The 26,737-nt window shown below is 39.8% G+C and overlaps 1 protein-coding gene across 2 annotated transcripts in view; it reads right to left on the reverse strand.

The window, feature by feature from the left end:
- Positions 1 to 1,586: 1,586 nt before the first annotated feature.
- The window catches only part of LOC124292432 (methyltransferase-like protein 27), a 32,897-nt gene continuing 7,746 nt past the window's right edge, over positions 1,587 to 26,737 (reverse strand). The window contains exons 2-6 of one of the 2 annotated variants that reach the window (XM_046729511.1): positions 5,146 to 5,260; positions 4,072 to 4,203; positions 3,639 to 3,777; positions 3,286 to 3,378; positions 1,587 to 2,210 (exon numbers count right to left, since the gene is read on the reverse strand). In XM_046729511.1, the coding sequence (XP_046585467.1) occupies positions 1,972 to 2,210; positions 3,286 to 3,378; positions 3,639 to 3,777; positions 4,072 to 4,203; positions 5,146 to 5,253 (711 nt within the window). In that variant the 5' untranslated portion in view covers positions 5,254 to 5,260 and the 3' untranslated portion in view covers positions 1,587 to 1,971. The remainder of the gene's footprint in view (positions 2,211 to 3,285; positions 3,379 to 3,638; positions 3,778 to 4,071; positions 4,204 to 5,145; positions 5,261 to 26,737) is intronic. The other variant, XM_046729512.1, reaches the window with a different exon arrangement.

The following is a 26,737-nucleotide window of genomic DNA, read 5'->3' on the forward strand; positions in this document are numbered from 1 at the left end:
AAGTCTCTGGAACTGTATATTAATAAATACTGGTGGAAGATAGCAACGAGGACTGCTTTATTAGAGCTGTCTAAATCTCATCCTGATAGAGTAAGCTGGGTGACTGTACCTAAGGATACCTTGAAAAAGTATGGATTTGGATATCTGTGGAATGCCCAAGTAGTTGTCAACAAAGTAGGATTTCTTAGATCATTTAGTCTCAAAATTAGGGATATATATGAGCAAATGTGGAGACATAATTTAGCCTCATTAAGTTACGCAAGGTTGTACTTGCATACTAAGCAAAGTCTATGTTTTGAAAGATACCTGGTAGATATTGATATTGTTAAATATAGAACTGCATTAAGTAAATTCAGACTTAGTTCTCACAATTTAATGGTTGAAAAGGTAGATGGTTTACTCCCAAATTACAATTAAATGAACGACTATGTCCATTTTGCTGTAAGGACATTGAAGATGAATACCATGTTGTGATGGTTTGTCCTAAAGATGAACTTTATAGAAAAAGATATATATCAAGGTCAGTTTACAAATATCCAAGTCTGGCTAGATTTGTTGAGCTGTTGCAAGACGAACGTACTGCAGTTATACTTATTTTGTCAAAGTTTGTGTATCATATACTTAAGGAGAAAGCAACAGCTGAATTTGTTTGAATCTCTATGTATCTTACGGGTCTGCCACCATGAGGGGAGGGGAGTGGGCGGGGTGAGAAATGTAATGCACATGTGCACATGTTAATTATTATTGAACGTAAAGGCGATTGACCTTTGGTCTAAATAAACATTCATGTCATGTCATGTCATGCAAGGGAAGTCTGTCTTCCACATGCACTAAGCTGTTGTGTTTGGGCGATTGAATTAAACATGGTGTTGGTGTGTTTCAGCACCCTTGTTTTTCGCTGTTTTTGATATTTTTGTTTCATTTCACTCAAACTCAACGAATACTGAATCAATTGCTTCACTGCATGTTCCAACATGTCGTTTAAAGTGCACATTAAGAACGCACGAAGTTGCATTTACCTTTGAGTATAACTGATCTCGAGCTCACCACGTTTCAGTTTATAAATGACTACCAAACTTCAGGGTGTTCCCATACTTTTTGTTTTCAGTATATATGTTAGTACAATGTCATTCATTTGGATATGGGCCTGTGGCCGTTCGTGCAATAATGAAATGATTTGACAAGAATATTCACTTTAGAACATTAAACGTATGTTAGATTTGTGAATGAATGTGAGCATAATGTAAATTGGATGTATGCAAGAATGTTCCCATAGGCGATGCAGCGACAAAACCAACAAGACAATACACATGCGTATTGCTATATATCAACGGGAATATAACATATACTATAAAATAATAAAACACCGGATCCAAAGCTAACTATCAAGGGAACCTGAACGAGTGAAGTAATATTGAACGCCACATCGGTAATATTTTACTATATCGTGACGAGAATTAGAATACAAATACTTAATATATTTAGAATAAGAAGCCTGTCATCGATGGACAGTAGAACAACTGCATTATCAGAGCTATAACGTAAAACTGATTGATAGCATTTAATTTTTTTTGTAAAAGTATTTAAATCAACACCACAATATAAAAATGGACCCCAAACCCGATGTTAGATCAACAAACTAGGAACCATGGTTACTAAATAAGAAAAGCTGAAACACATGAGCAACAGAAGCCTGGCAAACTGTGATTTACATTCCATGGCTACATACAGGGAACCTAACAGGGACAATCGCACAGTATCTGTCCCCAGCATTAGCTTGGTACTCACAAAGTAGCAACTAACAACGAGAAGCAGGGGTAGTTGAAGAGTGACAGCAAAGCATTTAACAAAGACTGGACACATATTGCTGCACCAATAATTGGATTAACATTACAAGGGCCATTACCACAGCTGGTAGGATTCTTAAACAGTGTATTTCTTAATAGCACTGGTTTCATCAGTGAAAGAACGTCAGTGTGTGTGACAAAGCTTTTCTATGTATTGTTTTCCATCGATATCAGATGCACGAACTATATATCTGAAGACAAGTCCTGGATTTGCATCGTCATAAAAATCCTCGAAGTGTTTCTTGTCCAACAGTTGCCACGCCCCATCCTGTTCCATCCATTGCATCAGAGGTTCCAGTCTGTTGATGTATTCCTTTACCTCAGTGAATCGAGCGTCGGGGATGCCAAAACACATCACACCTCCTGCCACGGACAACAACGATCTTCAAATCAGTATATTTTTCCGTAGTCATTTGCTATAGGGCAATGCTATTTACATAATATCTGAGTAATGTAATTGCTTAAATTGTCATATGATGAAACGAGGTCCCACTCCATCAGCAATTATGAGGAGAGCTGAAACTTAACCTGTTTTTCAGACGTGATTCCACTTATTATTATTTTTCGAAACCTTTAATTTTCAGCTACCTAAAGAGAGACATTATGTTGACATCTAGTCTGTCTCACAGTCCCTGAACCAAATTATTTTCCCTAATGCTTAGCCCTCTCTGAAGTGCTAAAGCCCTTCATGAAGCAAGTCTAGATATCCCAGGCTACTTAATCTCCCAACTCTCTATGGCTCCTTTTCAATTTAAATCGGTTTATTTGTTACTATCAAAATTTTATATATTCAGGGAGTAAGCGTTAGTCTAGTTCATATCCAGTGTTTCAGGTTGTCCTCATCAATGATATTTCAACAGAATGTAAACTTCGTCAACTGTTTTTCGAAACAAGGTGATTCTTCTACATTGTACTTTTCATCGATATGGCTGAAACATTGCTGATGTCACTCACTCACTCTACTTTTCACTGATTTATGAGTGAGTGAGTGAGTTTAGTTTTACTCAACCCTCAGCAATATTCCAGCTATATGGCGTCGGTCTGTAAATAATCGCGTCTGGACCAGACAATCAAGTGATAAACGGTATGAACATCGATCTACGCAATTGGCAGAGGATGACATGTGTCAACCAAGTCAGAGAGCCTGATCACCCCATCCCGTTAGTCTACTCTTTCGACAAGCTTGGGTTGCTGAGGACCAATTCTAACCCGGGTCTTTACGGGTTATGAAAGGTTTAAAGTCTTGAAGGCCATGTGCTCGTTTGTGCTTGGATCTAAAGTTGGCGTCTAAGACAAACTGAGCTTAGACGTGACTGTATCTACATCTTGTAATAAATATATAACTTCATCATATCATATCAGAAAATGCATGGCCATACTGGGTATCATAAAGGTTCCTGGAACAAATTCGTACGAATCAAAAATAAAACCACAATACCCGGCTTCACAAGTCGCACCATCTCCGGTAAGGCAGCAGAAGGCAATAAACCTATGTTGAAACCAGCAGCTACCACCAGACAATCGTATGTGTCTGTAATGGGTTGAAATAATTACTGATATTATATGACAAGTTCATAAATACGTATGCATTGATCAAATACAACAGTTACAACCAACTGTAGTGCGAACATAATGAACAAAGATATCCATTCAGCCACACTTGAATTAACACATGGTACATTATTTCCAATTTGCGCATAATCGTCAATTCTACAGATGATTGGTTTGCCAGGTGTTTTATATTAAAGTTAAATAAAAACATCTCAAAATAGATTTATTTTAACATATGACCTGTGTCCAGTTCGGTAATGGTGTGTCCATCCATGAACTCCAGGTAGTAATTAGTGTATACGCCTTTCTTCATTGCTTCAGCCATCATACCAGGCGATGGATCAAGACCGTCTAGTTGCCTAAATCCTTTTTTCCACAACTGAAACATAACAAATAACTTTAACTGTGTCGGTCAGTCCTCATTCACCATATCCTAACTCATAGAATATGTCACTAGATCCATCAACCACAATTTAATTGCTCAGTCGCCAAACTTCAACAGACCCCTTGCCATAAGAGCTGTCATTGTCTTGTCTTATCCTACACTTTACACCCCTGTTTAGTAAGAGTCATGACTTGCTTGGTCTGAACCAGACGAATCTCAATCACAGGACTCAATTCCCCATGACCAGTCCCGAATAAGAATCATTAGTTTTCTCCACAGTGTGCTCACCTGTTCAGCTAACATCCCTGTGCCAGCAGCAACATCCAGAATCTTCACAGATGCCCTCCTATCTTCCTGAAAGTAGTCAGCTACACCCTCGGCTACATATAAGTGGTCCTTGTAATTTCTGATCGTCCACACCTGTAAATGTACGCCACAACCACCTGTCATACACAATGATTATGATATTGATGTGTCCGTTGTGTTGTTTAACGTCAAACTCTCATTTCAAGCTATATGACAATGGAATGATAGGATCTGCGGGCGAAGTTATGGCATAATTTTTATTCTGAACATATATTATAATATTCTCTTGCGGATATGCTGCAGCCATAATCAATGCAATATTACACTGACGGCCAAAAGAAACGTTTAAGATATAAAAGCAAAAACGTAACAAAACTTTTTTCTTATGAAATGTCAGAATATAAAGCGTAAAACACGTGCAGCCGTGAACTGTACTGGACATCCTTGCCGTGAGCAAGGTCAACATGTTGTCGTGGCTTCGCTCTCCTCAAGTCAACCGACAGTAACTTATTCAGACGACTGACATTTTCTGTGCGCCCGGTAGGTTTTCCCATGTCTTGGAGGTCACATACACTAGTAATGTGACGTATTCTATATGTGTGTGACCATTGCCCATTACTTTAAAAGCTTGTTTTGGCTACCTCGTCCGAATTCTTGCAACTGACATGCCAATAACGGTTGCTGCAGGACTGATATATTAGATATTGATTTTGTTACAATTTCGGTAAGTGCAATACAATTTACTCCAAGCATTTTTTGTTGTTTTTAAACTGGATTGATTTGTATCTACGTTGAAGTTTCTTTTAACCGTCAGCTTGTACTCTCGTTAATCTGTGTATTTTGGCGAGATATGATAGGAGAGTTTAGGGAGTGTGTTGTGATAAGATGGGGGCTCCTACAACACAAACATCCACCTTGCATAGAACCTGTAGAACACTCTGTAATGTGACGCTCAAGTGTCCGATGGCATTCCCCCTACGTACAACCAGCACATCACGTTTCGTGCTGCTGAAGATAAGATACGATAAGTAACATTTTAAGGATCATTAACCTCACCTTGTCGTAAGTGCCGGCGGCGTTTGTGAAGACATCGGCAACCTGACCTGGCGTCATGCCATCTCTCTTGTCGAAGTTGTCAAATGTGTCATTTCTTGTACTTGCCATTTTGAAACTAAAGGTGGAGAAAGTTATAATATTGGAAAGTTATTTGTCATCCATATCTAGTAAGTACCTTAAGAATAAGAACATGTATAAGTATGACCTTTACAAGAAGTGGTCCAATTAATCTTGATGCCAATGTCATTTACGGGATCTGGTGTCGGAGAATAATATTACTATTAATATCTGATTATTATCTGATTCTATATACGATAAGGCAATTTGAAGTAGCTGAACCCACTCACGACAGACACGGTGATACCACAGACAACGACATACAAGCCTATATTAAGAAAATTGATGAACCATCACTGACAATCTGTAGGTGGAAAGACAGCTAATTAAACGGGCCTGTGATCAATATTCCCCTGGAGTTATTCAATTCAGCACCGTATAATGAATGAATAACCTCAGCCTGGCTGAACAGGGAGAAAGTGTTGGAAGCTGAAAGGTGATCCTCACACAACTGGTCGTCTTGACGTAAAATGGGATTCACTATATTTTACAACAGAAAACACTTTTCTTTGCAAATGAAAGTACCAAACTGGAAAACACAGGACATACTAGCATATATTATATATGATAGTAGTGAGCAACACTTGTAAAATTTAACATAAAGCGAGAGAACCATTAGTACACACTCATAAGAAATCTCTGCTAAAGCAGACAATTCCAAAAATATCATGAGCATACCTGTTGTCAAAGCCGAATTATTGCTCATGGATTGTCATGAGGCTATCTTTATTTTGAATATGCTTGATGTCGAAATGAAATTTTTGCAACGAAAAGCTCCAATGCATTAGTCATTTCCGTTTGTTCATCATTTCCTGAAAAATATCATGTGGATAGTGACCAGTGTACACTTGTTTAGGCAAAACATTAGTACGCAGCTACAATACAAATTGTTGAAGAGGTAACAACAGAGCAAGAGTTTCTTTTCCATGTTGGAATATTTTATATGATGCTTATAATGCTGCCTTGCTAAAAGATAAATAGAGTGGTCCAAACATGATGCATCATCCAGCTCCAGCTCCCGCTTCTGCTCCAGCTCCTGCTCCTGCTCCAGCTCCCGCTCCTGCTCCTGCTCCAGCTCCTGCTCCTGCTCCTGCTCCAGCTCCAGCTCATGCTCCTGCTCCTGCTCCAGCTCCAGCTCCAGCTCCAGCTCCTGCTCCAGCTCCAGCTCCTGCTCCTGCTCCAGCTCCAGCTCCTGCTCCAGCTCCAGCTCCTGCTCCTGCTCCAGTCCAAGCTCCAGCCCCGGCTCCAGCTCCTGCTCCAGCTCCAGCTCCAGCTCCAGCTCCAGCTCCTGCTCCAGTCCAAGCTCCAGCTCCTGCTCCAGCTCCAGCTCCAGCTCCAGCTCCTGCTCCAGCTCCAGCTCCAGCTCCTGCTCCAGCTCCAGCTCCTGCTCCAGCTCCTGCTCCAGCTCCAGCTCCTGCTCCTGCTCCAGTCCAAGCTCCAGCCCCAGCTCCAGCTCCTGCTCAAACTCCAGCTCCAGCTCCTGCTCCAGCTCCAGCTCCTGCTCCAGTCCAAGCTCCAGCCCCAGCTCCAGCTCCAGCTCCAGCTTCTGCTCCAGCTCCAGCTCCTGCTCAAGCTCCAGCTCCTGCTCCTGCTCCAGTCCAAGCTCCAGCCCCAGCTCCAGCTCCTGCTCCAGCTCCAGCTCCAGCTCCAGCTCCAGCTCCTGCTCCAGCTCCTGCTCCAGCTCCAGCTCCAGCTCCAGTCCAAGCTCCAGCTCCAGCTCCAGCTCCAGCTCCTGCTCCAGCTCCAGCTCCTGCTCCTGCTCCAGCTCCAGCTCCTGCCCCAGCTCCTGCTCCAGCTCCAGCTCCTGCTCCAGCTCCTGCTCCTGCTCCAGCTCCTGCTCCAGCTCCTGCTCCTGCTCCAGCTCCTGCTCCAGCTCCTGATCCTGATCCTGATCCAGCTCCAGCTCCAGCGTCACTAAAGTCTTGCTCCAATCTCATTTTAAAATGTTATTTGTCTTGACGCAATTGCGTAGATCGATGGTCTTGCAGTTGATGACTGGATTTTCTGGTCCAGTGAGTGATTGAGTTAAATGTTTAAAGTCACAAAGACAATATTTCAGCCATATCGTGACGATGAATTGAATATAAGTACTGGATATAGTATGAATCAGTATCCTGTCATCGATGGACAGTATGTCTGGTCCAAGACCGCTGTCATATTGTTGTGTGTGACGTTAAACAACAGACGAATATTTCAATGTTTTCGACATTTGATACTCGGGCAATAAAACAGTTGATGGGAATTTCTTTACATTTCTCAATGCAGTTTGACGATATATTTTTCTAAGCACATTTCACCTGTCTCTCATTAGTAAGACGGGTTTCTATAGTTGTGGTGGTTCTTTCGAGGAAGGCACGTATCCTCTTCAGGTGATCGAGATACCCCATGGAATCGGTGATAGCCTTCGACATACTCGAGATTGTCTGGCGCTTCACCGATGAGATGCTGGTAGTTGCCTGGAGTGTAACTGATGAGATGCTGGTAGTTGCCTGGAGTGTAAATGATGAGATGCTGGTAGTTGCCTGGAGTGTAACTGATGAGATGCTGGTAGTTGCCTGGAGAGTAACTGATGAGATGCTGGAAGTTGCCTGGAGCGTAACTGATGAGATGTTGGTAGTTGCCTGGAGTGTAACTGATGAGATGCTGGTAGTTGCCTGGAGTGTAACTGATGAGATGCTGGTAGTTGCCTGGAGCGTAACTGATGAGATGCTGGTAGTTGCCTGGAGTGTAACTAATGAAATGCTGGTAGTTGCCTGGAATGTAACTGATGAGATGCTGGTAGTTACCGGAGTGTTACTGATGAGATGCTGGTAGTTTTGCCTGGAGTGTAACTGATGAGATGCTGGTAGTTGCCTGGAGTGTAACTGATGAGGTGCTAGTAGTTGCCTGGAGCGTAACTGATGAGATGCTGGTAGTTACCGGAGTGTAACTGATGAGATGATGGTAGTTGCCTGGAGTGTAACTGATGAGATGCTGGTAGTTGCCTGGGGTGTAACTGATGAGATGCTGGTAGTTGTCTGGAGTGTACGTGATGAGATGCTGGTAATTGCCTGGAGTGTAGCTGATCCCATATGGAATAATGTTGAATTGTTAAAGTCCATCTGTAGTGATGAAAGCTGAGGACCGCTTCAGACGATCAGCGAAATTTGCTAATAATCCTTCGTCATGCATAAATATATTTGTTCTTCATAAAAAGCTGTCATCGAAAGTATCACATATTTGTTAACCAAATTTGAGAGCATGTAACACATAAAACCATCAATTTTCAAACCAGAACAAAAAGGGGCTAGAGACGACTAGCTCCCAAAGATTGGACACCATTGATACGTTGTAGACACAACCTGAGTTATGCCCAAATGATGCATTCCCTTCTGGAAATGACATGAAATCTGAGCCCTGATCTGACTGAATAGTCCAAGGAAAACCAAAACATAGCAACTTCACCAAAGCCTTGATCATGAGCCAATGAAATTGTCCACAAATACATATCCGCTGGAAACCTTGTATAGTATTCATGAACTGATTGTCGGATCTAATTTTTGAAAAGGAACAACCCATTCAATAATGGCGATGCTGAAAAAAAAAAAAAGTACGGAGTTTACGCTTCCCTCGGTCGTTCCAAGGTTCTCTGTTTCCAAATAAGGCAATCTAAAGACGGTATCCACTGTTAAACATAACGAAATTGTAGACATATGAAGCAGGTCCGCAACGGGGTGCTCTAAATTGTAAAAAACATTAAAGGTCACATGCAACCAAAAAATCAAACATAATTAAAACACAATTATCACTTATTCATGGCATATAATATACATTGCTGGTTATGAAAAAACATATAAACAAAATGATAAGCGTACAATCGCAAATCAAAAGTGCAATATTGTGTACTTCGGTTTACTTCCCAAGAAACGAAGCAGCAGGGATACCGAACCCAGTCAGAGCGGGTGGGCGTGCACTCAAGTGTAACAGCTGGTTCATTTGCAGATGCCTTCACGGCTAATTGTGTGTATATATATATAGAGATGTTGGGTTTTGTAAATACATGCTCATTTTTTTGTGTATAACATTTTGCAATCAACAGATATCATAACATGTCATGTGTTCAAGTATCACACCTGCCTGTCTGTGTAATTACATAATGTGACAGAGACCGAACTCGGGCCATAAATCAATGCATTTTGTTTATGGTGTATAGCCTGATTGGTGTTAAGTTCAAATTGCATGTGGTCAGTGATAGCAGCTGTGTATTGAATATTGTCATTAGCAGACAGGCAGGCAGGCAGACACACAGGTGTCAATAAAAAAAGACATTCAGTTTTGTCTGTGACAACGACATATCTATATCACAGTCAGAAATTCAGTCAACGCTAAATAATGACATTGCTTTTAAGTATCGAACTGAGAAAGTGTCTCGGTAAGAAGAACGTGTGGAGAAATAGACAAATGAAATTATATAAACCGTTAATTTACTGTCATAACATATAAAAAGCTCGCGCCTGTGAGATATCAACAAAAATTTGGAAAAATAGCTCACACCAAAACCTTCACCGAGTATTCACCCGACAACCCGCTTCCAAGCTGCGCGAACCTATTTACTTGCGCACGTGCTATGAGCGCAGCCCAGCTGTTGAAACCCGTTTTCCCCAGAAAAGTCTGGGGAAAATTAGTGAAACGTTTGAACTCCGATTTCGCGCGGGTTTTTTCATCGCGTTATTTTTCAACTTTATAAGTTGAATTTGCATTTTTGACGATTTGTTTCGGTATGTCCATACCGAAAGGTATCAGAATCTGCAAAGTTGTGTTTTACATTGCATGTGACCTTTAACAACAATTCTATTCCAAGATAAGGAAAAAGTATTAGACCATCTGCATATAGCACTCGGTATTCGTGACTGGTCAGTAGCGCAGAGCTTACACCACAACCGTACAATTTCGACATTTTCTTTAGAAAATGGAGTTGTCCAACCCATCTCTCCCCGGACCGCTGAACTTGGAGTCTTACTGCCTACGCCCAGAAAGAATCTACAGGTCTATTTAGTACTGTTATATAGTATGACCAGACATTATTGAGAATTTTAGGAATATGTTTAATTGGAGTTCTTGTAAAAACAGCCTTGACCAGCTATCAAGTGCTTGGTTTCATTCAAGAGAGACAACTCCGTTAATCCTTTTCCATTAGTTTGTGAAGAGTTATCCCCCTTTGTTTACTTACTAGCAGACGACATTTTCAGTGATCCTCAGTATGGATGATTTAGAGAAGAGGAAGTTGATTTCAGAGTATTATAACAAGAACATCAGATCAGCTAAAGTGATTTCAAGTACAACAGGCATCCCTTTGTCCAGTGTTTATCGTGAAGAAAGATGATTCGAAAAGTTAAAAGAATATATATGCATATGTGTAACAATTATAAAAAAGATAAAAAGTGGAATTATTGTATTATTGACGACGCATTATGCTTGACAACGGTACAAGAATCTGTATCGAAACGTCGCACTCACATATAAAGGAAGTTGTTATCCATAAAGTTTGTTCTATATTATACTTCCCAACTTCTAAAATGCCACTCAAAGATGTTTTTATTCCCCACCTGCACCATCCAAATGGCTCTGTCTCTCTCTTTAACTGTTAATCGTGGCAATGGATGCAAATATTGCTTGAATATAGCTGCGTTTTGGCGATTGATATTGTTATGTGGAACAAGTTTTTATGCATAACAACTTCTTTATTTCGTGAGTGCGACGTTTCGATACAGATTCTTGTACCGTTGTCAAGCAACTTCTTTATTTCGTGAGTGCGACGTTTCGATACAGATTCTTGTACCGTTGTCAAGCAAGAGTGATCACTCTTGCTTGACAACGGTACAAGAATCTGTATCGAAACGTCGCACTCACGAAATAAAGAAGTTGTTATCCATAAAAACTTGTTCCATATTGTACGTCTCAACTTCTAAAATGCCACTCAAACAAGATATTGTTATGTGTAAACAGAAAATGGAGAAATGTTACTTTGCAAGCAGAAATGTTAACAAAAATAATTTTAGATATTCCTGAGCATTTTTGCACTTTTTACAATTTTTTACACTCTACAACAGTTGTTTATTGTTTTGATGGTTGAAAATTGACCTTAAATGGTCTATCGTTGTCTCAAAGCAGAATTTTATTTCAACCTTTCTTTTGGACATCTCAATCACTGTTATTGGCGTATTTCGGCATGGACGAAAATAGGACAATTTAATTCTCCTGAAAAAGATGCATTTCACCGAAATAGGAAAGTATTTGAGAATGTTTTTTCGTGACTTGCATAAAGCTGTGTTGTTAAGCTTTCTTCTAAACTAATACCTTCTAACATATATTTGATAACGTTACTCTGAAGTAATTTATAAAGGTAGGAGGTTAACGTTTCTTTTGGCGCTTAGTGTATATCTGACTGAATGTCAATCTAGAAATCGGGATATAAATACAGGGTGATATCTTGAACTTTAGACTTGTATTGTTTTCATTCAATAGCCTCTGAAGTGATAGAATGTTAACATATATATAGTATTCATTCATTCATTCATCCCTTCACTCATTCACTCACATACATACATACATGCATTAATACATACATACATTAATACATATATTAATACATACATTAATACATACATACATTAATACATACATAATACATACATACATTAATACATATATACATTAATACATACATGCATTAATACATACGTTAATACATACATGCATTAATACATACATTAATACATACATACATTAATACATACATTAATACATACATTAATACATGCATCTTTCCTCACACAATCATCAAACATCGTTAATTGCAAATGAGGCAGATGTTCTACCAATTCTGTAGTTACCTACTGATCCAACTGTAACTGGGAAGTAAAGCATCTCGATTCGATATGTATTACTAGTATTTCAAATTTGGGTTAATAAGCACCACTGGTGCTACTTCCAATATTCAAGTAAATTATCCCATAATATCCCAGACATATTCCATAAAGTAAAATATATTTAGTGATCATATTTGAAATGATGACTGTTTGCTTTCTCTGTACTTACCTTCGTGCGTCTCTCTGGGAAGGTAATTGCTGCGTTTGATCTGGCTCAGTGACTATCTACAGAGATCGTATTTGTAGATGGTGTTTATGTTTATGGTCGTATATTAGTTCCGCACATGACAAGTCAGATCACGAATCTATGGTACGTTAACACATGCTAAATATTATGTTTGGAAACAAGGAGTAGCTGTGAAGTTCAAAGCAATACAGTTATTCTTTTCTTTTCGCACGTTTTGGTAGTGTTAATGTGTGTGTGTGTGCGTTCTTGCGTGCGTGCGTGTGTGTGATTAAACAGGAAATAGTAGAGTACCATCGCCGTAGATATTGTCTGCTGCACATAGTTTCTCTTGGTTTGTTTGTTTTACTGTCCATCGTTGACAGAATGTTATAATTTACCTTTAAATATTAATATATCCATAACATGATTTTGTCACGATATGGTGGAAATACTGCCGATGTGACTTAAAATCTCAACTCACTCACTCACTCTCCAGGTTGGGGTCGGTGGCAAAGATGATTAGTCTGTTGTCAAACCCACCATCTCTTAACAGAAACTGACCTCCAATCTCTGCTGTCGGGAATTCTGGTGGTATGACAAGAACTTCCCTGCTTGTTGGAAATTTGGTCAGGACGGGTCTTCTTGCTGTGAAGAGTGTCATTCGATGGGACTCGAACGTTGGCATTCCAGACACTGCTTGATCTCCTCTCATCTTGATGATCTCTTCATCGACTCGAGGGTTTGACTTTGCAATAGTATTCATGTTTGTAAGAACCTCATTTATCAACATACAAAATCAACATACAATATGGCTTAGATAATAACAGGGGCTATCAAAAGGTTTTGAGCCTAAAATATTTCTGACATGTGCAATAGCCTAGTGATATTGAAGAATGATTTATGTCATCCACACCAACATCGGGCCTCGTGACATCTAATCACATGTACCCTATTGAAGCGGCAGAAGCAGTGAAGAGCAGTCATAAAGTGTTTCGTCCTCGAGAGCTACCCGGCGAAGCCCACTGAACACCGATTGACATCAGGACGTGTACTGAGTCCCAAACGTAGTGGGCTTGTTTCTAGCTGGTCATTATCCTGACATTTACAGTTGGTATCACCATGTAAACATGACACGGATGTTAAACGACTGCGTTCACTAACAGTGCGTTCACTCGTCACGCTAATATGAACAAAACAAATTGTCGCATTGTATAGGCTCGATGACATGATTGGTAGTTATCATCGTAGCTGGGGGGCGTAGCAGAGTGTTTAAAGATCCATCACTTATCTAGACTAAATGCAATTATCACGCCACAATTTGACTCCGCACAGTTCTAAACTACATGGGGCGGTGGGGTAACCTAGTGGTTATCGTGTTCGATAACCCGAAGGCCCGGGTTCGATTCCCCACATGGGATCAAGGTGTGAAGCCCATTTCTAGTGTTCCCCGCCGTGATATTGCTGGAATATTGCTAAAAGCGGCGTAAATCATAATCACTCACTTAATCTACCTTTCCCGTGAAGTTAAAATGAATTGAATTTTGTGTCATGATATTTATATATAAACATGTTTTCAATCATTTTCAAACTTCACAACATGCATTTTAAGCTATCAGGTTATAGCTGAGGATATTTATGTATACATTGAATGTATATTCCAGGTAATGTGACCAGACTTCTGTTGCTTAATTGTTTTGTCTGTCTTACCTTTCGTATTGTCTTTTTAAGTCCCCGTGGTCCATAACATGGTGATCTACTTTCAGTTACTGGCGATCTGTAGCCCACTTTCGTTATATTTGATTAATAGCTTATTCTTTGCTATCAACTTTAACTTACCCCCGTGATATTCTTGTGTTTTCGACTGCCCATCGCTTTTGAATATTTGAATATTTATGTTCAAATTCTCGTCACGATATGGCTGAAATTTAAATGTAACTCTCTAACTCACTCACTCACTATTATCACTTTTAGTAACTAACACGATCCTTCTTTGGATCAATGGATCAATTGTTGCTTGATTTTATGGTATGTGCTATATTCCCGTTGATATATGGTAATAACTATGCGTATTGTCTTGTTAGTTTCTTTCGTTCTATCGCCTTTGGGAACAATCTTTCATACATGCAGTTGACAAATGGTCACATTCATTTTCAAATGATAACGTACGTTTAATGTTCTAAAGTGAATATTCAAATCATTTCATATTTGCATGAAATGCTACAGGCCTACATACAAATGATCGACATAGTACTAACATTTATTACCCACGTGGTCAACGTATGGATAGGTGCATACTGATCTCGTACGTCACACGAGTGTCGTATCGCGTTGACCTGTGTCGTAACGACTTGACCTGAGATTCTATCGATTTGATTGGATAACCGATGACCTCTCAATTAGGTCACGTTGTGGCGGAACTACTTTTTCACTCAAAATATCAAAGACACGTTTTACTTGTTTTCACTAATGCAAATCAGCAGAAAATGTTCTAAAAGACTGAAATCATAGGAGTGATTATTTTACAATTTTATACACTCTACAACAGTTGTTCCTTGTTTTAATAGTTGAAAAATGGTGACCTTAATTGGTTTATCTTTGTCTCAAAGCAAAATTTTTTTCAACCTTTCTTTTGGACATCTCAATCACTGTTATTGGCATATTTCGGCATGGACGAAAACAGGACAATGTAACTCTCCTCAAAAAGATGCATTTCACCAAAATATGAATGCATTTGAGAATTTTTTTTCGGGATTTGCATAAAGCTGTGTTGTTAAGCTTTAACATACCTTCTAACATATCTTTGACAGTTTCTAAGGAATTCATAATTGTAGGAGGGTAACGTTTCCTTTGGCGTTTAGTGTAGTCAGGATGGAAACAGATGTTGTCCTTTGCAAACAGCATTTAGTCATTCTGCATTCAGTGTTCTCATGACCGTCACCTTTGACAAACTCCCGTAATGAGTGCATAATTAAAACCACTTGAAACATAGGATTGAATTGAGGACACGCCTCTATTAATGTTTGCATAACTGGTCTTGATTGATTAGAAAGGATCGAAAGTTTAAAGGCACACAGTGTTTGACATGATGATGTTCCCGTCTTCTATTTCCACAGAAAAATCTTAACTGCCTTTTCCAGTTGAGCTCATAATCATAAAATAAACACCTAGCGCGTAAGGATTTAATAGTTTCATTGGAAATTAACTGAAATTAAAAACAACATATTTGTCTATCACCAGACAATAACAGACATTATTGATGATTTTCGAACAGACAAAAGGAAGGATGTTTAAAACCAAAATGAAATTACCACGTTAAACATGGTTGAGCGCATTAATCTCAAGCTCCACCGCGCCCACGCAATTATCACCCGATCAGAAATCAGAACTAGAACAAGGTTACGGTCAAGTCAATTATGTTCGCCTGGATTTGGAAATTAATAAGCAATGTATAACAACATATTTTTCTATCATCAGATAATAACAAAAATATTGATAATTTTCGAACAGTCAAAAGGAATGATTTTAAAAACTATTAAAAAAAATTGTTGGATCTGTTTCGACAGGTTTCTCTTATTGACACGTGTGGTTCTCTAACTCAAATATGGAGCACATATCTTGGTGGAATATAAGTTGAATCAAGTCAGAAATGCACAAGTTAGCATATCTAAATTACAAAATGCGCCAAATTCGTTGGTATCTGTCAAGCGACAATTGTTCTCAGTTGGACAACGTGAACATCTTCACACTTCAGTTCAGACAAAGATGAAATAATTATTCGTTTCGAAACTTAAATGTTTTATACAAAAGACATAATACAACTGTAAACCATTACACGCGCAGCTGCCCACACGACATGTTCGTGGTTTGTAATACGCACATTATGGCTGAGGAACATACTACTTCAGCACACAAATCATAGCGCCTCTAGAGGAGTTGCAATGAATGGAAAGATAATTTGAAAACATTGTAAGGTACATGTAATTCACAAGCGGTGAACTCAAATATAAAATTTTAGCTGTTATAATTGTAAAAGTTTGCCTTTTTAGTTGTCATAATTTTATACTGCGTCTAAGTGACCTTAAGCATAATTTGACAGAGGTGCGATGTCCACCTGACGATTTTTTCTTTTGGAAAAAATTGTGAAACGAAAAGGGTTATTCATTCAGGTGGTCACACTGTTCAGTCACTCTTGGCCCACTGGTGTTATTCAAGCTACTTCACACAACTCCAACAGCAGTGAGCATTACAGAAGCACGTGAAAGTGGCTGCTTCCAAAAACAAAAAATGATTATGAACATTATATTTCCAAATGTATATTTCTAGTAAGGCTTAAGAATTGCAAACAGGACTTGACTGTGAAATCACAGTGTTTGAATTTAAAGTTGATCAGTGTTTGAATTATTTCATATATTGTGGACTATATAAATAATATTTTTGAACTTTTTGCAAGTTTCATATTGCAGCTGGAGTATAGATAGCACTAATTACAATTAGAATACTTACCCTATATAGGTAATATTGGAATCATAGGATAACAGTGTAATGATTGTTAATTATATTTTCTTCAATGCTCACTTTTGAAACCATATGTGGGCAAACTAGTTGTGTAAGTTTATGTAAATTATTTGATGAGTCACACTGAATATTACTGATGTTATTATATTCTCTCTTTCCTACCTATACAGAGTGCCATCTAACACCATTTGCACCTTTGTACCAGACTTCTGTCAAGGCATTTATGAAATTATCCAGCCTGTGTATACCAAGGTGTGTACAAGTACTCATATAAATAAACCATACTCACAACACAGTCTTGTCAGCAACAGCTCCCCGACCCCTGGTTTGATAGTGCAACCTCTAGCTGTATATATAAACTGTCACACGTGCACAATCTAATCAACTGCACTAAATTAATGCAAATGTATGCTATTTCCAGGAGATAAAAAAAACATGCATAAATTATTCCCCATTATTATGAATTTTAAAAATTTCCCATTTAGCACCGGTTCAACAAATAATTACTTTTAATGTCAAAACATCGAACAAATATATATTGCTATTAGGCTTGGCAATGGATGGCTTTATCCCCGCGTCTTGCTCTGGAGATAAAAATATAAATACAAACATATATATTTGATTGAACAAGCTTTATTAATGTATTTTATGCACATTTATCGGTAACAACAAATCAAATAGAATAAATTATAAAATATGAGTGTAACTGTGCTGTCTGCGCTCTGGTGTATTGACTTCAACGCAAACTGCTTGTCAGTGTCGTATTTATTCAGTCCTTAGATTGAAATTACACTGATCGCTTATATATAGTAAAAAGATCTTAGTTGTCCTATATGTTCCGATGCAATCGGATGACTTATTATTTCCTAATTTTCCATTTTACTGCCCATAAAGCATGGCCGGAGCCTCTTGCTTGCCAAGCGCGATAACTCTAAACCCCTGACGTTAAATAAGACCGTTATAAAAAAAAATACGCCTTTGACGGACGTAATCAAAGGGAGATAATTTCATCAACCTAATGTGACAAATCCTGTTCAGAAGGAGTAATCTACTACTGTTACTGATGTAACGTAACACTCCCCGCCTAATATATCATGAGATATATTACCGAAAATAACAAAAGGACACTTAAAATATAACATGAAATTAAGAACATTAAAATACACCAAGCATTATGTAATAAAGGCAGAAATTATCCTTCCTTTGAACTGGGAACAATTCTATGAGACATTCCGTAGCTTAGCACAATATATTTGGTGCAGACAATGCCCTTAATATAAACTGTAAACAGATATAAAAAAGGCAAAAAACAACTTTGATCAAAGTACATCAAACAGGATGGACTACAAGAGAAATCATTTAAAACCTTAACTGCAAAAAAGGCACTAATTCTGCAACGTCCTAATACAAATGTCAATTTTCTGCTCTGAGCAGAACAACAAGTTCACCGATAGGTCTGGTTAGGCACACAGGTTGTCCGTCGCGGTTAGTTTTCACCACCACTTTCCTCACTTTACCATCATCACTTTTGATGGCTTCAGTCACAATGGCCTTGGGCCATTCATTTCTACTACAGTTCCTCTCTTCCAGTAGCACTATGTCACCGCGCTGGATATTGGGTCTGTCCTCTGTCCATTTAGACCTAGTCTGGAGAGTGCTGAGGTAGTGACTCCGAAATCTGCTCCAGAAAGTGTCTGCGAGTAGTTGTACCTGTTTCCACTGTTTGCGATATAGATCCTTAATATCGCCTTGACACCCTGTAGAGGAACAACCTCATGACATGTCTTTTGTGTAAGTAGAGTTGACGGGGACAGTATTTCGGGGTCCTCTGGGTCGCTGGATACTGCTGTGATGGGTCGAGCGTTCACAATAGCACACACTTCACACATGAACGTAGTGAGTACTTCATGCGTGAACTTCCTTGAAGATACATCCTTTGTCATGTTGCCAAGTATCCTTTTCACTACACCTATCAGTCTTTCCCATGCTCCACCCATGTGCGCGGAGTGGGGTGGATTAAAGATCCATTTGATTCTTTTACCATCTAAGAAGTCCTTGATCAGGGTGTCTTCAACATTTACAGTATCCACTTGGAGCATTTCTGTAGCCCCAATAAAGTTGGTCCCTCTGTCAGAACGGAACTGCTTCACATTTCCACGAATTGCCACAAAGCGACGTGAGAGCATTGACAAAGCATGATCTAACTCATTTCCTCGATGACTTCATGTGAATAGCCCTAGTGACTAGACATGTGAAGAGTAAGGCCCATCTTTGTGCTGTGGGCCAGCCCACCCTTGTCTTACGAGATACGACCTCCCATGGGCCGAAGGTATCCACACCAACGTAAGAAAAAAGGTGGAGACTGTCTGGTCCTGTCCTCTGGTAGATTTGACATTCTCTGAGATTCCTGTTTACCTCGGAACATCTTACACCGCACAATACACTTGTGTAAAACAGAGTTTATGAGACGTTTCCCACCCACTATCCATAAACCTGAGGCCCTTACAGCCCCCTCGGTGAAATGTCTACCTTGATGCTGTGAAAGTTCATGATGGTGCCTCACTAGTAGTAAAGCAATGTGATGCTTTCCTGGGATTATTGCCGGGTTCTTCTCACAACATGGAAGTTCTGAATTTCTTAGTCGTCCGCCGACGCGTAGTACACCGTGAGTGTCTATGAAAGGGCTCAAGGCTATTATTGAACTGTTCTTTGCAATCGAAGACTTTGTCTTCAAACACTGCATTTCTTCTCTGAACACTTCCCTTGAACAATTTTAATTATGAATGTTTCTGTCAAGAGAGTTCATGTGGGCCCGCTCCATCCGGAAGTTATCGTCAGTGTTCCCATTTGTAAGTTTTGACTTTACAAAGTTCTTTAGAGATAAAACTGCTCTCACCAAATTTTTCCATTGAGAAAATTTCTCAAATCTATAGGATCCTAGACAGTTAGTATTGGCTTTTGGTTTGTCTTGAACAGGTGTCTTTTCCTCTTGTGTTTTGTCTATGACCACATCAGGTGTTTGCTGATCGTCTTCTGATTGGTCCTGGATTGGTCCAAGGAGCCACGGACTGTCTTTCATGAGGTTGGCAGCTACAGGCCTTGTAGCTTGATCGGCTGGGTTTTTTTGTGAAGAGATGTAGTGCCACTGTCCTGGTGAGGAGTATTTTCTCACATAGGCTACACGGTTTGTGACGTATATTGAAAACCTCTTCGTGTTGTTGGAGATGTATCCCAGAACTATCTTGCTATCCGTATGGTACACAATATCAGTCAAAGGTATACCAAGGTGTCTCGATACTCAAGCGCGATGTCCACACCAAGAACTGCTCCACATAGTTCGAGGCGAGGGATGGTGTGACCATTCACAGGAGCTAACTTAGCTTTTGCCCATGATGAATCCCCAATCTGGGTTTTCCGTTTCATCGTTCTTCGCCTTCACATAGGCTGCTGCAGCTACCGCTTCTTCGGAAGCGTCGGTAAACACATGAAATTCTTTGCTTGTGGAGAGTTCAAAAGAGACAGGAACCAACATTCTAGGAATGTGGAGAGTTTCGAGAGATTTGAGGGAATTCTTCCAAGTTTTCCATCTGTCGTAATGTTCTGGAGGAAGGGTTTCATCCAACCCTACACCACTGGAGATAAGATCCCTGAGGATCATTCTTCCTTCAATCACCACTGGAGCTAAGAACCCTATCGGATCGAAAATGCTATTCACTGCTGACAGTACTCCTCGTCTGGTGAATGGTTTCTCTGCTGCTGAGATGCTGAAGTTAAACATGTCGGCTTCAATGTCCCATGAGATTCCTAGTGTTCTCTCTGCATAGGTAACTGATCTGTCGTTAAGTCAAAGTCTTTCAGATTCTTTGCTAGGTCTTCTGCTGGAAATGCGCGCATAACATTGCTGCTGTTAGACACTATTTTGTGTAAACGTATGTTGCCATTTGTAGCAAGGGAGTCCTTTGTCCTTTTCAAGAGGTCTATTGCTGTTTCCTTATCTGTAAATGATGCGACAGCGTCATCTACATAAAAGTCTCTCTCAACAAAGTCAGCGACATCTTTTCCAAACGTTGCATCACCGCACGCCGCTGCTTTCCTTAGGCCAAATGTTGCAACCGCTGGAGACGGTCTGTTGCCGAAGACGTGGACTTTCATTCGGTATTCTATCTGTTCCAGTTCTGGGTTGTTGTCACGAAACCAGAAGAATCGCAGGAAGTTCCTATGGTTCTCTTGTACTTCGAAGCAATGAAACATTTGCTGGATGTCAGCCATGACAGCGACAGGTTCACGCCTGAAGCGGAGTAAAATCCCTAGAAGCTCATTGGTAAGGTCTGGTCCTTGCAGTAGGACTGAGTTCAAGGACACGCCCTGGTAAGTTGCTGAAGAATCAAAGACAGCCCGGATCTGCGACGGCTTGCGGGGTGGTATACATCGAAGATAGGGAGATACCAACATTCTTCCTGTTCATCCAATGCGGGAGCTATTTCGGCGTGGCCACTGTTTAGTATCTTTGACATGAAATCTATGAAATGTTTCCTCTTTCCTCATCCCTAAGCAGACTTGACCTTAGGGTTTTAGCACGATGAAATGCTTGGGCTCGGTTATTTGGTAACCTTGGTCTTGATTCTTTGAAGGGTAGGGGCTACCCAAGTTCCCTTGAATTCCTTTTCATTTCATTTCCCATCAGATCGATGAATTCCCTATCCTCTGAAGATTTCCCTTGTTTATCATCGTCCTTGGTAGTTAAGAAGATATCACTTCCTATTTCGTGTGCGTCAGTATGGTCATCGGTGCAAGTGTTTTCTTTACACGGAGGTTGTTGGGGCATGGCTGACAGACCGATGGTCTCCCCATTAGCCAGCGTATAAAGTTTGTTCACATTTACAGTCTGTGGAGGGTGAATCTTCCCAAGGCAAGATTAAGCCAACTATCACCCATCCGAAGCGGTAGCTTCTGTGCATAGGGGATTTTGTAGGTCCAGTTAATTGCGACAATACATGGTGCACCTCTGGCAGATCTCGTCCAATTAATAGGTGGATAGATGCCTCTTCATCGAGCGGGGGAATGAATGCAGCTATTTCCTTCAGGTGGCTGTGGTGTTGTGCTACTTCCGGAGTCGGTATTTCTTGCTTGTTGTTGGGGATAGCATCACATTCGATCAGAGTAGGTAGATCAAAGGTCTTTTCTTCATTCAATGATTCTACAATAAATCCAGATGCTCTTCGTCCTGTAGTTTGTTGAACACCACCGCATGATGAGATTGTGTATGGATAATCATTGCTCGCAACGTCAAACAGATCGAAGAAGAATTTGCTACATAGCGACGCATTGCTTTGGTCGTCTATTGTCGCATATATCTTCGTAGCTCTATGCTTCTGTCCCTTTGGGTACACAAGTACGAGAATGTTTTTAGAGCATGATTTCCCCTTCAAACAGGTTTCCACATACTTGAGTACATTTAGCAGACACTGGTTTCTTTTGAGAAGACAAATCGCTGTTGTGTTTGTTCTCCCCGCCATTCTCTTTCCTGGGGATAAACCTCTCGCAATGGATAGCGGTACAATGTCTTGTACTATGACATTTGGCACACTGAATGTGTTCATTGCATTCTTTGGCAAGATGTTGGTTTGATGAACAGCACTTAAACAAATTCCTTTAGATTTCAGAAAGTCAATCTTGTCCTCATAGGGCTTCGTTTGGAAGGCATTACACTCGTTGAGCGAGTGACGTGTTTCATGGAGTGGGCACAAAACATGTGGAGTAGACCCTCCTGTTAAGCCTGGGTTAGGTGAACCTTGATCTCTGCTGTTAGGGGGTTGAACATCAGTTCTGGCTGCTTGTACACTTGTTCGAGGACGTGGAAAAGATGGGTGATTAACATGAGACCTGTTGTTGACATGTTGCGGAGTCCTGCTGAAGTTGAAACTTGGGTCGTTCCTTAACCTGCTTAAATCCGAGAGGAACTTTGAGAATACAGAAAAAGGCGGAAAGGAAACGTGATGCCTTTCTTTGTATCCAAATGCGTGGTTCAACCATTTTTCTTGTAGAGGAAAGGAAGTTTGTCGACAATCTGATTGACTCCGAGAGAGGAGTTGAAGTAAGCGAAAAGATGACTGTAGGTAGGGTCTGACATCATGGCTTCAATCTCACAAACTAGATCAGACAGTTCAAATAATTGAGAACACTCTCTCATGGTTAGGGTAGGAAAAGCGTTTAGACGCGTCTTGATGGCTGCCTCAATCCTCTCTGGTGATGCATATCTTCTTCCAGCCTTCTCCAAGCCAGTTGTAGACCGGCAGCTGGGTCATGCAGGTTGGCTTTTCTGATGTTGAGGGTTTGTTTCCTGGATTCTGTGCCAAGCCATTTCAAAAGTAGGTCAAATTCTTCATTTGGTGAGCACTTAAGTTCACTTATCACACTCTTGAAACCAGATTTCCAAATAGGGTAGTCTTCAGGCTTGTTGTTAAAGTTCGTGAGTCTAGAGAGGACAAGATCCTTGCGAAGTAGGTAGCGCATGAAGTCAGAGTTGCAATCTGGTATGTATGGTGGTGCCTCGGGTTAAGCAAAGTGTTAGGTTTCATTTGAGCTATCTGTTGCACTTGTTCCTGATTGACTATTTCAACGGAGTGATCTCCTGTCTGAATATTGTCTGATATGTATCTCGTGACTTTTTGGACAGGGTCGCCGTGATGGTAGGAGCAGGGTGGTGGTGATCGCTGTTCTGATTGTCTGTCGACTGATTCTAGAACCTGTACTTCTGCTCGCTACCGCAATTTTCTTTGTGATTCCAGGATTTTGAGCTCATTATCCATTTGAGCTTTCTTTATGAAGAGTTCAGAGTCAAGTTGAGCCCTTTTTACAGATAATTCAGAGTCCATTTGAGCCTTTTTAAGCGAAAGCTCAGCCTCCTTCTGAGCGAATTGTAGCTCAACACGAGCCGATTGTGCTTCAGCTCTTTTCAACTCTATCACTGAACTAATGTTCGATCTACTGGACACTCTTGAACGATTTGATTTAGACCGATTTGAGGATTCACTGTGAACTGACGGAGGTCTTTCCTGGGTTGTGTTGTCCTGTGATGCAGCCTTGCCTGAAGATGACTTCTTGTTCTGTGTTTTAACCGATGATGATGCTTCATCCTGTGACTCTCCCGATGTAGGAAGGTTGTCTGGAGACAATTCTGATGATGATGACATGGTTGGGTCTTATCTTATGAGAAGAATTTAAGATCTTTTTACTGTGCTGTCTGCGCTCTGGTGTATTGACTTCAACGCAAACTGCTTGTCAGTGTCGTATTTATTCAGTCCTTAGATTGAAATTACACTGATCGCTTATATATAGTAAAAAGATCTTAGTTGTCCTATATGTTCCGATGCAATCGGATGACTTATTATTTCCTAATTTTCCATTTTACTGCCCATAAAGCATGGCCGGAGCCTCTTGCTTGCCAAGCGCGATAACTCTAAACCCCTGACGTTAAATAAGACCGTTATAAAAAAAAATACGCCTTTGACGGACGTAATCAAAGGGAGATAATTTCATCAACCTAATGTGACAAATCCTGTTCAGAAGGAGTAATCTACTACTGTTACTGATGTAACGTAACAGTAACAATTTGTAATATGACAGTGATTTTTATCTAAAATGAGCTTGAAAGTATCACAGACGTCTTAATAATTAAGAGAAAGTAAATGTACATAAAATGTCACACCAGTGAGAGCAACTTCGTCTAGAAGGCAGGGTTTTATGTCAGCAAGGGCATTTGAAATCTTTGGAAATTGTAAATATAATACGTATTCTACCATAGATAATATACCGTAGTCTTTTGTCTGTGTTACATTAAACATGATGAAATCAGACAACTCAGAATAATAATAGAATAACAATTCAGTCAAATAAAATATCTTCTTTGAGAGGCATTTTAGAACTTGTGAAGATGAAGGAAAACTGATTTGTATGGATAGTCAACTTCTTTATTGCAATGAGTGCTCTTAATTGCCACGTCTCCATGTAGACGGCGAATGATTTCTTTGAGAGGCATTTTAGAAGTTGTGAAGATGAAGGAAAACTGATTTGTATGGATAGTCAACTTCTATATTGCACTCATTGCAATAAAGAAGTTGACTATCCATATAAATCAGTTTTCCTTCAAATAAAATAACCATTAACAGTTGTAGGTATCCATATTGAATTTGTTTTGATCTTTAATCATCTTATTCTTATAAATAGAAGACTCCATTAGTACAGAAACTAAAACATACCTTGTTTATGTATTTTCTTCCAAGCAATAACATTGTAAACTGCATCTTTTGCAGTTTTGCCCAAACTTGGAGTACATACAATGTACATGTAATTGTTATTAACTATCTTGTTTGCAAAAGCTAATAATAAGAAGACAAAGTCATCTATGTCCATGTCCCTGAGGACAGGTAGAGTTACTACTACAAACTTATTGTGAATCAATCTTTAAAATTAAAGAGTACTTTGATAGTAATTGTCAGTAATTTGGGGTCAACTAATATAATTAATCATGGTAATGTATACACAGATTTATGGTAATCTAAATAGATAATCTAGGTATTTTTTCACTTAACACTAAACCTTAGAGGTACCACAAAGCCTATGAAGAATGCAATACTATCAGACCTTCATAGTGTAAGCATAAGACTATTTATAGCACGGCAGGCAGTCAATCCCAGTTCATTGGATCAGAGACTTACTCAGCTTCTGTCAGGAATGATAGAAAACTGAATTTTCCACTTCTTTTGATATTTACAGTCTATAAAGTAAAGGCTGTAACAAATACCACATAAGATAGTATCTGCCTATTACTGAATGTACAACCTGATACAGGGTCTGTTACTGAACGCACAACCTGATACAGGGCCTGTTACTGAATGTATAACCTGATACAGAGCCTGTTACTGAATGTACAACAAGATACAGGGCCTGTTACTGAATGTACAACCTGATACAGGGCCTGTTACTGAATGTACAACCTGATACAGGGTTTATTACTGAACGTACAACCTGATACAGGGTCTATTACTGAACGTACAACATGATACAGGGTATGTTACTGAACGTACAACCTGATACAGGGTCAATTACTGAACGTACAACATGATACAGGGTCAATTACTGAACGTACAACATGATACAGGGTCTGTTACTTAACGTACAACATGATACAGGGTCAATTACTGAACGTACAACATGATACAGGGTCAATTACTGAACGTACAACATGATACAGGGTCAATTACTGAACGTACAACATGATACAGGGTCAATTACTGAACGTACAACATGATACAGGGTCTGTTACTGAACGTACAACATGATACAGGGTCTGTTACTGAACGTACAACATGATACAGGGTCAATTACTGAACGTGCAACCTGATACAGGGTCTGTTACTGAACGTACAACCTGATACAGGGTCAATTACTGAACGTACAACATGATACAGGGTCTGTTACTGAACGTACAACATGATACAGGGTCTGTTACTGAACGTACAACATGATACAGTGTATTCCTCATGATTTTAGTAAAAGACTTTATGGGTCATTTAGTTCTTCCTGTTGTCGCTGAAAGTTACAGACCAGCTGCTGTATTTCTAATTTTAGTTGTCTTAGCAACCTCTTGTCTGTAATTTCATTCATTTCTTCTCCTATGTGGTAAAGAAATTCTTCATGCCTTCCAAGATTGTCCTGTGTGGGCTTATTTACCAGTGTGCTTAGAGAAGATACAACAGCCTCTCTGAATCTATCTTGGGAGTTCAGTTTGGATGTGGTCTTTTGTAAGGGTGGATCAGATGGGGCAAGGACAGCACTTCCATTATCAAATGATACATTGTTGTCTGTGGCCAGTTGCTGAACTTCA

The sequence above is a fragment of the Haliotis rubra genome, unplaced genomic scaffold (assembly GCF_003918875.1).
Source record: "Haliotis rubra isolate DU_JTF1 unplaced genomic scaffold, ASM391887v1 Scf517, whole genome shotgun sequence".
NCBI classification, from domain to species: Eukaryota; Metazoa; Mollusca; class Gastropoda; order Lepetellida; family Haliotidae; genus Haliotis; species Haliotis rubra.